This window comes from Engraulis encrasicolus, chromosome 4 (genome assembly GCF_034702125.1).
Source record: "Engraulis encrasicolus isolate BLACKSEA-1 chromosome 4, IST_EnEncr_1.0, whole genome shotgun sequence".
Taxonomy (NCBI): Eukaryota; Metazoa; Chordata; class Actinopteri; order Clupeiformes; family Engraulidae; genus Engraulis; species Engraulis encrasicolus.
The window spans coordinates 47,358,595-47,372,501 of NC_085860.1; the positions used below are offsets into that span (position 1 = coordinate 47,358,595).

The window sequence follows — 13,907 nt, forward strand, 5'->3', positions numbered from 1 at the left end:
TGATGTCTGGCAAGCCCCGCCCACCATCAAAAACGTCTGGCAGTGGCCATTCCTCAATCAGGGGACCATATCAAACAATTTACAACAGGTTCCAAGTGGTAACCTCACCAACTGATCTAGCCCATTTTTGGGGGTGTCATCATACGGGGGCGTCTGCCGGGGGTAACCCACCACTAAAAATGTCTGGCAGTGGTCATTTCTCTATCAGGGGACTATGATGAACAATTTACAACAGGTTCCAAGTGGTAACCTCACCAACTGATCTAGCCCATTTTTGGGGTGCCAGTTTTACAGCCCCCCTGGCCACACCCACCAGAGGGAACCCGGCAGACGTGCTGTTCCTCTATCTGGGGACCATACCAGACATCATAGTACCCATAAAAATTGGTAACCTTCCCAACTAGGCTGACCCCCCTGGGCTCCTGGTCTAATTCCAACGTATTCATAATGTCCGCTAAATCACACTGGAGGAGAAACTGGAGTCAGTGTGCATGTTACCGAGATGATCAGTCTGCGTGTTAGATGATTGCTGAGAATACCTGGAGGCCCCGCCAGATATGCTAACACTAACAGCTCAATTGGAAGGGTTTGGGTTGACTCGGGGACAGCTCCTCTCTGCTAATACGTCTGGGGTCGCAGCAAGAACATGGTGTACAAGCACGCGTGCCTTCCTTCACTCGGGTTGCACAGCTATTCACTTTCTTTCCAAACCATCACACACTCATTCACTACACACGCCTGAAAATCAGCCGGGCAGTCACCCACAATTATCGACACAAACCCCACGGCAGCAACGAGTAAGATTGTAACCCGATGGGTCGAATCGATGCCTGTTACCCAACCAACGCTTTGGCTAACCATCGCGTTATCGCCTCTGCTGATGTGAGCATAGCCGATGGAACAAAACAAATAAGTGCACGAACTGCCAATATGTTGCGTCTGACTAATGATTTTAACATTTGATAAGGATCAATCTCGCAAAGACGGCGACTAGCGTTACTTGACCCAGCTAGTCGTCAACTCCGCCATCTTGCCGTCCAAGTTTTCATTTATTACGCTCTTAGCGAGCTAGCTGTGTAGCTAACCGAGTTTGCTTGCTCTGTCGTCAACAGATGCAACCATCAAACATGAAAATAACACTCCAATACTCTTTGCATGCAAACTGCGACTATCACAGCGTGCTGAAAGACACGGGGACGCAATAAGCGGGCATGCTTGTGGCTAAATTCAGTGTATATGATTTGGCATCTTGCTAGCTGTAATGCCTCCTCCATGTCTGCCGTTTGCGACAATGATGCAAGCAATAACATGAGCGTAATGGCTAGCCTGCGGTAGCATAATGGAAGCAAGGGTCGAATAGATCAGTCTATGCCATCCAATAAATTCAGTGTATATGATTTGGCATCTTGCTAGCTGTAATGCCTCCTCCATGTCTGCCGTTTGCGACAATGATGCAAGCAATAACATGAGCGTAATGGCTAGCCTACGGTAGCATAATGGAAGCAAGGGTCGAATTGATCACTCTATGCCAACCAATGCTTTGCTCTCTGAACACAAAAGTGCAATCCGTCTGGCTCACGACCATCTGTATTTGCATGTCTAACTGGCTTCGCGGCCAGTGTCAGGTTGCTGTCACCAGGTGCAATCACCAGAGACAGTGAGCTAGTATGCTCTCGTCCTCACAGCCAATATAAACCATGCATCTTCTCGTACGATAGCTAGCTGACGGCTCCTTTGCTACAATGTTGAGCAGACGAAATAGTAGTGTATACATGGTTTGAACTTGTCACGCTGTGCTTCAAGTGCTTCTGACCATAAACGTTTGAAACAATACAACATACATCTTCCACATAATGTAATTGGGGGAACACGAGCAATTACACTTGGCAATATATCCAGGCCGCCGCAACCACAACTCAAAGGCACTGGAGCTAGCTACAAGTTACTGCTAGCCATTGCTTGTTGTGCGATGCTAGCGAGGACAAACATTAAGGCACATGAAACATGCACACCTAAACATAGCAGTGAAGCACACATCTGTGTACACATGTGTTATATAAAATCCCATGTAGGCATTTGATGCGTTTACGATACGACGTAAACCTCACCAAACAGATTACATCGTTAATCACCTGCAACCAGCTAAGAACAGCTAGCCAGTGCAACAAAATCAACCATTTCAAGTGGAATCAGTATTCAAAACAACCTGTTTCAAAACAGCCTGAATTCGCCAATCTTGTAACCCACCAACAAACTGTAAAAAGTAACGTTTACGCTAGGTAGGTAAGACTAAGCTGTGAAATATCATGGACACATTTCCTAGCGTTATGACCATAAATCCAAGCTAGCTAGTAACCTAGGTTACACGTCCCATAGTATGCTAGTAGGATTAGCTTCATCGGGCGTTCCATTGGAGCTAATGTTAACGTTACCGATCAACAAAGCGTTCAAACTGTCCAACTGGGCAACTTTTTCGAATGTTTGAGTCATACATTTCGATAAGAACTCTTATTTGGCGACTTACCTGTTGATAAAGAGCCCAATAACTCCCGGAAAGCCGAAAGGCAGTAATCCAGTGAAGGTAGCCGGTGTCGGCTGGGCGCACTCTGTTGTTTAAATAGTTTTCACCTCGAGATCAGACAGTAGTACCAGCGCGAGGCAGCGCACGCGCATACAAAGCTTTCAAACATGGACGCGCGCACAAATACACATTCACAAGCATCGATTCAGTGCAATGACTGTACATTCTAATCCCACAGATTCACAGCTGTTATTTTAACTGACCATAAATGCACGTAGGCCTGCTACATACCCTACATACAAACATACATACATACCAAGTCAGTGATACATACATAGGCTACATACATAGGTCTGCATACAGGCTTTCTTCTTGACAGACATGACATGTTAAATTGTGGGCCTAATATCCATGTTGTTGTAGGCCTAGTTGTTGTTGTTGTTGTTGTTGTTGTTGTTGTTGTAGCCTAGTTAGCCAAATAACAAACAAGACATTTATAGACCTTAGATATTAATAGGCTACTAATGACAAATGGACTCGGATATTATTGACTTGTGTCAATCACAAGGCCTAACCAAGACATGATCAGGTGATGCTGCCATAAGGCATCAAAATGTAAAACCAACCTACCGCAACAACATTCATCTTGTGATGTGAGGAGGCGATTAATGTTTTAAAAAAGTCAATACCTAATACCTTTTTTGGCAGCTCAGCACATAGCTCAGAGACATGTGCAGCCTTACTGGCCATTGGTGGTGGTGGTGGTGGGGGGGGCATGGTAATTTCAATAAGAGAAGGTCTACTGCTGGTGAGGTAGTGTGTCACCAAAAAGCTTCCCAAACACAAGACGAAAGAAGCAAGATAGGTGAGAGGTTGGTATAGATACTCGCCTCAGAGACAAACGCATATCAATGAGCAATATATCAATCAGCCCACGGTGCATGGCTTTAAAATCACACTTCTCATAAGGCAAAGTACACCCCAGAGTATTGCCCCTTCAGAGAGCACAGCTGTGAACTCTACAGCCGCACAATAAATCACTCGGCTCCTTTTCACTCCTCAAATCTGCCAGCTCAGCCGGCAGGAAATGACATCACTGTTGTCGGCCCTCAGCAGATGGAGCACAGGGCACATAGACACACAGCATGTCTATGGGGGCATATAGCCTAAATAACAGATGGACCACTGGGCACATATACATACAGGCTATCTAGGGGGCATACACTGCCAGTTAAACTTTAAAAATGAAGTTACCCTGTTGCCAGCAATGTTTTAGTACCACTTCACCTTGGTGAATTTGGTAGGCTATTGGTAAATCCTGTGAATACTACTTTTAAATTGTTCTGATTGAGGTTAAATGAAATGTGTTTTATTTATTTATTGAGTTAGTATTCATTATCATTTGAATTATTATGGCCATAGATAAGGCCAATAAAAAGCTGGTGGGTAGTAAGCGGCAAAAGGCCGTCCCTATCGGAAGCCATTTCTCCAACGGCGGCAGACATACATGGGTTCACCGTGTTTATAAACACAATGTTATGAGGAGGGGCAAGACACCGGCAGCCAACCACGTGAGCTAATTTTTTGACCGACAGCAGTTTCCAACAATTAGAGGTTGAGTTGTGCGCAGCTAGTGTCGCGCAGCCAGGGGTAAACAAAACTGTAGGACCCATGTATATAGTCGGGGAGGAACGGTAGCCTACCATGCACCCCCCCCCACAACAAAACGCCACATGACTTTTTTTAATCTTCAAGATGTCCTGAATAAGAATTTGAGTGGTAACAGTCATATAACTCACTCCCACTATGATTTTTATCATCATATTGTATATGACCCCATGCATTCTAGTCCTATGTAGTGGTACACTGCCAAGGCCTATAGAGCCATGATGCAGTTGGTTATAATAGCTTATGATACACCATATGAAAGCTTGGAGTCTGTAGTATACATATATTATACTGTTATATTATACAATGACTGTTCCTCCCCGTCTAATAGTATATGATAGACGAAGCCCTGAGCACAGACACAGAATGGCTATGGGTGTCATGTAGGTCTATAATCTATGACAGACGATGGAGCTCTGGGCACATCTGATATGTAGGCCTATCATATATCTGTGACAGATAGAGCACATGGGCACATTGACACACACAATTGCTATGTTTACATGAGACATTTAATTCCGAATTAACTGACTTAAATGATAAATAAAGCTTAATTTCGCTTTGAAAAAGTCATGTAAACACTTGTCAATTCGGAATTAAATGAAAGATAAAAGTAAATTCGAGAGAACTATTTAATTCTGAATTATTAATTTGGAATTAAAACCGCCATGTAAGTGTAGTGATCCCCCCGTGTGTGCGTGTGTGCGTGTGTGCGTGCGTGCGTGAGTGTTTGTTTATACGCTGCCTTCTCAACTAATTATGCACACAACAATGTCAGTTGTTCATGGGGAGCTGTGTGTGAGTGTGTCATTTATCCTAATTTGCATGTGCATAATGCACTTTTATTGTGTGCTGGCGCAAGCACTGAGTTCCTTTCCACCTCCACAAGGGTAAGTGTGCATGCAGCACGAGTGGAGTGTTGTGTTTGTGAAATGTCTAATGTCTGAGATGAGTACCTCCCGTATGGCTCCCTGAGCAGGAGTATTGCATCCGTGACTGCAACAGCATCGCCTGCTGTCTGCCTGTTTCCCCCAGCTCCCCTCTGGAGTTCACATCCAGCACCTTCTAAAATGCCCCTCCCCTTCACCCCTATCACAACTCCTCCAACAGCCAAACCCCCCTCACCACCACACACCTATTGTAGGGATGCACCGATGCACATTTTTTCACTTCCGATCCGATCCCGATATCTAAATTTGGATATCTGCCGATACCGATACTACTCCGATCCAATACCAAAACCACATAAATAAATGGGTTTCAACTTGAGGTAGGCCCAAGTAGACTATTTAGTCAGGAAAGGGAGTCAGAAGAACAGGAAACAATTAATAGGTAAAAAGTAGCAAGTAAAAAGTAACAATTCCATCCTGAAAACTGATATGCATTTAAAATTGACATTACACCTGGCTCAATGTGAGTATCAGGAAAATTCTGATACTTAGGGAAAATTCCGATCCGATCCGATCTCTGAATTATGTTGATATCTGAACCCGATATCGATACACCGATACCGATATCCCATCCCCAGTTGCACTACAAAAATACACACACACAAACACACACCTCAGCCACACCACTGCCATTGCCATCACCCTCACTAAAATCCCCCCGCCCCCATCACACACACACACACACACACACACACACACACACACACACACACACACACACACACACACACACACACACACACACACACACACATTCTTACTAAAAAGCACCCACTTACAATAAAATACATCCTCTCCCTCCCCACCCACACACACACACACACACACACACACACACACACACACACACACACACACACACACACCTCCCTCTCCTCCACTGGCATTTCTCTGCTGTATACCCATACCTCTCCCTCCTCCACTCCCTCTGCCCACACCACTACGGGGGGGGGGTGGGTTCGGGGGGACGACGACTTTGAAAATGCCCCGCTGAACTTGGCACCACCACCACTGCACTGCAATCGCCCCCACACTAATGGTAATCTCCACAAACACTAGCACTATTCACACGCTCTCACAGCAGCCCCTCTTACACCAGGAGCCCTGGATGACAATCACACCCATTCTTCATCACCCAGAGTCCATGCACACGGCACAGCACGGGCAGAGCGGCCACTGTACTCCACTCTCCCCTCTGAAATGCAAAGCTGTTTCGCAGCGCTGTTGATGATTAAAGATCAGAGCGGTGTATTGCCTTCACTGGGCTAATCTGGGCAGAACTGAGTTGAGCGGCGCTCCATTGTGATTGGTCGAGCTGGGAGTACGTCAGGTTCTAATTGGTTGAGCTAGGAGCATGTCAGGGGCTCTGGGCAAGAAGACAGGGGGAGGGATTACTGTAAACCTGTTATGTAAGCAAATTCAAATTGTGTGTGTCGTGTCGTGTGTGTCGTGTGTGTGTCGTGTGTGTGTGTGTGTGTGTGTGTGTGTGTGGTGTGGTGTGTGTGTGTGTGTGTGTGTGTGTGTGTGTGTGTGTGTGTGTGTGTGTGTGTGTGTGTGTGTGTGTGTGTGTGTGTGTGTTTGTGTGTGTGTGTGTGTGTGTGTGTGTGTGTGTGTGTGTGTGTGTGCCTGCCTATGTCCCATGCCTGCATTATTGGTGTGTGTGCTGCATGTGTGCTTGTGTGTGGTAGAGCGATGGAGACAGGTTCAGGAGTTGTGGAGCACAGGAGAGCTGGGGAATGAGCAGGGCTGTAAACAGGAGACAGAGAGACAGGTGAGCAGAATTAAGGGGACTGTGGGTAGCAGTAGCCAGGCCGTGCCCTTCTAGTGATGCAACACCTTCAGCGTTGCTACTAGTCAGGTCAAGAGCAATGAAATTACTTTCTGAGCTCCCCAAAAAACGGGAACTCCTATCACTTTGTCGTGAAGCAAACAACCATTAGCAAACCAAGGGAGGCTTGTCAATCATGCCATTTGGGAAATGTGAATTGCTATGCTCTTGGTCAGACCAAGTCTCGGCGAGATTTGAAAGTTGATGATAATCAGGCTAGGGTAACAGCAGAGATAGCAACACTTAGTGCTGGGCAATATGGACAAAAAAACACAAATTACGATATGGATTCCTTTACGATTCCTTCACGATAACGATAGAGTCCTACATCACAACATACCACAATTGCGTATTTTTTCAGTTATTCTCTTTATTTTGTCTTTTTTTGTATCGCAAAGCGCCCAGGGTCCCAAGAGTAAAGGGGGCCCTGAAGCCCAAGCTCTCTTATTTCCATTGTCATATTGCATTAAAATAGCACTTTCATTGCACTGAAATTTTCAACATTTCAACCCCCCAAAGTCCCAACAACATAGACTCTCACATCTGGCCCGAAACCCTGAGTCGTTTCGTAAACGTAGCAACACTCATTGAGGGGGGCCTTTCTTCTATAGTCTGGCCCATGGGGTCCATGGAATTATTGTGGAATTATTATCCGTCCCTGTGAACACAATAGTGAAAAGGAGGAGGAGATGGATGAACGGCATGCAGTGAGAATGAGGACAGAGGTGGATGAACAGCACCATGACCGCACTATTAGTGAGAATGTTGAGAATGTTCTGGAATGTTTATGGTATTTGAGTTGTCTTCGCCAGACAGAGTAGCTCTACTTAGTGTGTGCATGTTACTTTGAGTGGAGACAATAGCTGGGGTGGAGGAGGGCGATAGAAGGATTCCACTCCAGCTTAGGTGCCGTTTCCACGTAGCTGGATATTTTTATATGTGGATATTTTTTTCTCCTGCTTGTATTGGTTTTGCATTGGTTTTGGCCTTCCGTTTCCACGTAGCAGATATTTAAAAATCCAGGTGCAGAAGAAAAAAATAGCAGGAGAAAAAAATATCCTGTTTAGGGGTCTGAAACGCATTTGTTACAATGGAGGATTTTTTTATCCACATGTTGCGTTTCCACGTAGCAGGAGAAAAAAATACCCTGCTAAAAAAATATCCTGCTACGTGGAAACAGCACCATAGTCTTCGTCATCCTTACTGTCACTGTCATGAGTGACACGTCTTTGTGGTCAATATCTTATATGTACTGTACATATAGAATAAAATCATTTTCTATATTCTATATTTTTATAGTCTTTGATATTATCTCATCATTGTTTTTTGCCAAATCCAATTAGTTTGAGACGAGGGACATAATCATAAACATCATCAACAATTACCATAGCCAGAATCGTTTGAATAACACATGACGACAGAAAATTCTACAAGTCTTCTTGGAGATGAAAACCACTTGGCCATTATAGTCAGATTTCTTTCAGATAAACAGTAAACAGCTTAGCTGAAGAGTAATGCAGCATTGTTCAAGTGTTATCCACAGGACCATTGACAGCTTTGACAGCGCCCAGGACAGTCATCTGAAAGGGCCCCCCATCCAATAGGCCTGCATATAATGTAATGAGAACCCAATTTTGGGCCCCCTCTCTCCCTGGGCCTGGGACAACAGACCCCTTTGTCCCCCCCCTGTCAGCTTCCCTGGTTGTCCATGCTGTGAGCTGCATGCATTACATTATAGCCTATTGATTAAACAACATATAACACCGGTCAATCCAAAATGTCAATTTTTCCACAAGTTCATTACATAAGAAAGTTGTATTGTTTTCTCTTAAGTGAACTATGTTGAAAGAGTGACCATTTGGAATGAACTAACAATATTCACTGTAATGTATTCTTTCTGATTGTTCTGATGATATTAAGACATGTGATGTCCCTAATTAGCCATACAGCTGCCCAATGGCTAGTGTGCTCATTAAGGTCAGCTGATATAGAAAGACATGAAGTGCTAGGCTGTGTGTGTGTGTGTGTGTGTGTGTGCGTGTGTGTGTCTGTGCGTGCGTGTGTGTGTGTGTTGAAAGGAGAATCTCCCCCTCTGTTTTTTTCCGTCCAGCTCTTTCCAGACGTTTCCTGTTCACCTGAGCAGGTGAGGGAGTGCAGGTGCAACACCTTGTAACCTGACACACTCACCTGGGAGCTCCAGCGCAGTGAGGCGCCGGCACATCGTGTGTACGTGTGTGTACGCTTGTGTACGCGCGTGTGTGTTACATAATGAAGAAGCACTTGATCCAGGTGTGAGGTAACAGGTGTAAGGGAAGTGGGACTCCCCTACTCTGACCGCAAGAAGACGATCCCTCACTGATCCTCGTCACAGCCTAGACCAGGGGTTCCCAAACTTTACCATGACAAGGCCCTCCATTTACCGGTAGATTTCAGACAAGACCCCCTTAGGTCGTGCCACACTATTTTTTCTGTGCACGCCCTTTCCCTATTATAGGCCGTGTTTCAGAGCCCCATTGGGTTATATAACATAATGATAACAGTAGTAATGTTCAGAGATGCAATAGATTATTACAATGCAGTCTTTTACAAATGGGAATATTGTTTAGCTCAGTTTTGTTTATTTCGATGTACATTAATTATTCAATTACAGTATTTATTTTGTGGTGTAATACTTTTTCATCCAACTTAACTTGCCACGGACCTCCTAGCGCCACCACCCCACTTTGAAAATCACCAGTCCTCTCCCCCATCCTCCTCCATGACTGAGGTACCCTGAGCATGGTGCCGTCCCACCGCACTGCTCCCTTGGGGAGCCATTGGGGGCTGCCTTATTGCACGGGTGAGGCATGAATGCAATTTCGTCGTGTGCAGTGTGCACTTCAATGCAGTGGAGTGCTGTGTCACAATGACAATGGGAGTTAGAGTTTCTCAGGTGGGACTTCACCTTTTCACACTACTCTTGCTACTTGGTTATTGTGTTCAGCTGACAATGTTTGATGAAGTGGGTTAATGTGAACACTGGAGTTGCTGTCCTGTAACTGCTGTTATCTGCACCAGTGTCTGTTGTGGAGAAGTTTTAGTCTAGAGTTGACTATCAGGACTAAATCTAGACTGTAAGACCACACTGGGATTTTTTCCCCACGAATGGGGACAGTGAGTCTGTGCTGGGGCTGTAAAAGTTAGGACACAACACCAAGCTGCTTTAATTGAGCTTCCAAAAATCTTGGGAAAGTGGCAGTGATATCTTTTTTTTTTCTTTTTTCTTAATGCAAGTCACAGTGATGACTGCATTTGCTTGAAGAGTTGCTCAGGTCATAGGCTGCAGTCCTTTCTTGTGGCCTCCCGACTTGCGACACCAGGCTCGACATCGATAACCAACGTTTTCTATTCAATATCTTGCAAAACATAATTCAAAGGTCTCTCGCTTGCAATCGAGATGTTGAATTGGTTAAAAAAAAAAAAAAAAGTAATTCTGTGCTGGCTGACAGCCAGGACACAGCACGGCAACACCAAGGCATGAGGCAAGTCAACAGGAAAGGACGGGAGGAGGTAGATTGATCTCCAGCCATGATCATGGAATGGGCTACATCCAAATACTGTAGTAGCTACTCTGCCTCTTCACCATTAACTACCACTTGGCTCCCCGACCTTCTACATATGTAGAAAGCCAGCCAAGCACAAGTCTTCTGGGATAGAGCGTAGCGAAGTAAGCATCATTTGCCTATTTCACATACTCAAGTCAAGTGTTCTTTATTGTCAAAAATCTATCTAACAGGCTTACTGTATGACCAGACATAGAAAGTCATCCAGGTACTGTGTTCGCCTCCTGGTTGAAAGCTTACTAGGGTAATCAGACTTAGTAGCCTATATCAGCGCTTCCTAATTTTTTGCCTTCTACATAGGAAGGCAGTGGGGACCTTCGGACGGACCCATGATGTGGCTTGGTCATGTCATGATGTGACGTCTCTGCCTGCAGTCAGTTCTAATAACTGGGCCACTGTCCTTTCCTCCAAATGCATTATTTGCCATTTGTATGCCATATTTGCCATTGTGCTTTTGCCAACTGCAGTCCAACAATGCTACTGTTTGCATATTATACTGTAGAGCTTATATCCACAATATATGATTTCTTAGTGTTCAACCCTGTCTTCAAGTTACATTGTTATGCAACATGCATTACTCTTTTGGGAAATTATATTCACTTCTAATTGGAAATAAAGTAGGACTTCGAGATATGCATATCACTGCAGTCTATTCTTGATCTATTTATATTTTACAAAGCACAATTATCACAGTGTTATGCTCTTATTAGCCAATTATCCAGCAGTGATGGGCAAAAAGGACTCATTAATTTACAATCCAATGCCACATATTGGAAATGACCTGGTTTTACCTGTCCAATTCAAACAGGTGATCATTCAACCAGCCAATCACTTGGCTGAATTGTACAGGTAAGTCATCTGGAATATGTGAAAGTAGATTGTAGCGTAACTAACGAATCCATTTTGCCCATGACTGCTGAACAGTAGGGTCGGTCACATGAAAGAGACCAGGGGGCCCTGCCGTAGCTCACTGTTACACCAGGGCCCCGGGTTCGATTCTGGCCCGAGGTCATTTCCCGATCCTCCCCCCATCTCTCTCTCCCACTCACTTCCTGTCACCTCTCGTACCGTCCGGTCGTAATAAAGGCAAAAATGCCTTTAATTATTTATTTTTTTTAAGAAAGAGTACATGGGTGAGTTGTTCGTGTCAAACACAAGGCGTTTATTAACAGGTCAGCCAGTGGCTGTGGGGCCTCCTGTACAGTCAGCTTGTGAGATACCCACAGGAGACCGATACCTCATCCACAGGAGACCGATACCTCATCCACAGGAGGCTCATACCTCATCCATGGGCCTGGGGCTGGAGGGGGGTGCTGTGGGCTGCAGAGTTGGGTGGGGTGGGGTGGTCTTCCTCACTTCTCCAAACAACACAAGTGACACAAAATTCCACCTAGTCAGTCAACACGTCCTGTTGAAGGAAAAGCTAGAGGTACCAAAGCTAATGTCAAGAAAGCTGTGTAGACAACAACCTGAACGACGTCACACACACACACTTAATCAACAGACTAGAAGAGCCAGAGACCAGTGAAGCGCACATTCTGTACAAATATACACCACAGAGGGATCCGGCCGGGCATGAACGCAGCAGAACCTGGCAAAAATCAAATGATCTGTTTGAGAGCAGGAGCAACTGTGGCTCAAGCAGCAACTGTGGCTCAAGAGCTCCCTCTGGTGGTCAGACTTCAGAATGCGGCGATGGCATTTGTTCTGGCCAGTCTGTAGGTCACATGACTGCTCAGGATTCTGCTGGTTGGCTGGAGGTCGCTGCCTGTGCGTTGCACAACAGGTTTGTGTTTGTGAGGCCGGTCAGGTTGTTAAGTAAGACGGCCTTGGAAGCTTCCAAGGCAGAAGACACCGTGACTGTTGGTGAAAATCTAGGCTGAGACAGACATACCTTCCCTGCCCATAGGGCTTTTAATAAGAACAGAAGAGTGGCTTCTCATGACTACGCTGCATATGGTACACAGTGTATATACATATAGACTTTGGGGGGGGGGGGGGGTTGGAACTAAGGACTTTGGCCGAGCCACACTATGGGAGTTCAAAGGAAAAAAAACATCTCCCTGTGTACTGCAGGAAACTGAAAAGTGTCCATGAACAGAAGAGTCCAGCACACCACTTGGTTAACATAAACAGTCCACCAGACCATTTGGTTTACATCATCATGTATGTACAGACAGCCACCATAAAGGAACTATACATTACAAAGGAAACAACCACAGGCGCCAGGTATCAATTCAGCAACGCCTGTCACAGCGTAGTATTGACAAAAAACCCCAAAACAAAACAAAAAAAACAGCAGAAAATAAAGCATCCTCTGGGCTCATTCTGATATATAACAACAACTATGTACACCAGAGAAGACATACGCCCTGTGGACTGTGCATATCAGAAACATTCAAAAGATTTAGTCGTGTTGTTTTATTTCGCTGTGTAGTTTTGTGACGTTGGTTAGAAGAATGGGTTATCAAGGTGCAAAGGGTAGGGGGTGTGTCTCTTGTGCTTGAAGAGGTCAGAGTACGGTCTGTCTGTGTGTCTGTTCTGAAAACCTTGACAGGAGAGCAGTTTCAATTTCACAACACAGAAATTGCAACCTGTGAACAAAATATATTTATTTTTGGTCGTTTTTCTTTTTTTCTGCAAACTTTTTTCTGCAAACTTTCCTTAAGTGTGTGTCTATGACTTTTAGTGGTTGTGTTTTCACCCCATGTGTTTATGCGTGTGTGTATGTCTATTGGCACTCACTCATCCTAGCTGTGTTTGTGTGTTAGTGTGTGTGTGTGTGTGTGTGTGTGTGTGTGTGTGTGTGTGTGTGTGTGTGTGTGTGTGTGTGTGTGTGTGTGTGTGTGTGTGTAAGTGCAAAGTGAGTCTGGCGTGCGTGTCCCTCAGCCCAGCAGCAGTCCGGACAGGGCGTTGAGGTCTCTCATGTAGGGGTGTTCGTTCAGGATGCGGTCGATGTGCGGCTTCTGGTCGGGGAAGATGTCGTACAGCTGCCTCTTCAGCTGGGACGTCTCGGCCGCCGAGCGCTGTGGGGGAGGGGAGCTGGAGGGGGGCGGCCGCGGCGTGGGCGAAGGGGTCCAGCCGGGAGCGCCCGTATGGGGCCAGTGGGAGGCCGGCCGCGGCTGGGGGGGGCTGGGCTGCTTCTGAAGGGGGGGCACGTGGACACACGCCTCAGACCTCTGCTGCGGACGACTGGCAGCCTTGGACCTGGGGGGAGAAAGGGGAGAGAGAGAGAGAGAGAGAGAGAGAGAGAGAGAGAGAGAGAGAGAGAGAGAGAGAGAGAGAGAGAGAGAGAGAGAGAGAGAAAGAAAAAGAGAGAGAGAGAGAGAGAGAGAGAG

The 13,907-nt window shown here is 45.6% G+C and overlaps 2 protein-coding genes across 2 annotated transcripts in view; both read right to left on the reverse strand.

Annotated features, from left to right (window-relative positions):
- The window catches only part of siah1 (siah E3 ubiquitin protein ligase 1), a 28,209-nt gene extending 25,575 nt beyond the window's left edge, over positions 1 to 2,634 (reverse strand). The window contains exon 1 of the mRNA XM_063197543.1: positions 2,525 to 2,634. The gene's annotated coding sequence lies outside the window, so the exon portion shown is untranslated. The remainder of the gene's footprint in view (positions 1 to 2,524) is intronic.
- A 9,826-nt stretch (positions 2,635 to 12,460) lies between these two features.
- Positions 12,461 to 13,907, reverse strand: part of n4bp1 (nedd4 binding protein 1) — a 33,416-nt gene continuing 31,969 nt past the window's right edge. The window contains exon 7 of the mRNA XM_063197544.1: positions 12,461 to 13,776. Coding sequence (XP_063053614.1) covers positions 13,455 to 13,776 — 322 coding nt within the window. The 3' untranslated portion in view covers positions 12,461 to 13,454. The remainder of the gene's footprint in view (positions 13,777 to 13,907) is intronic.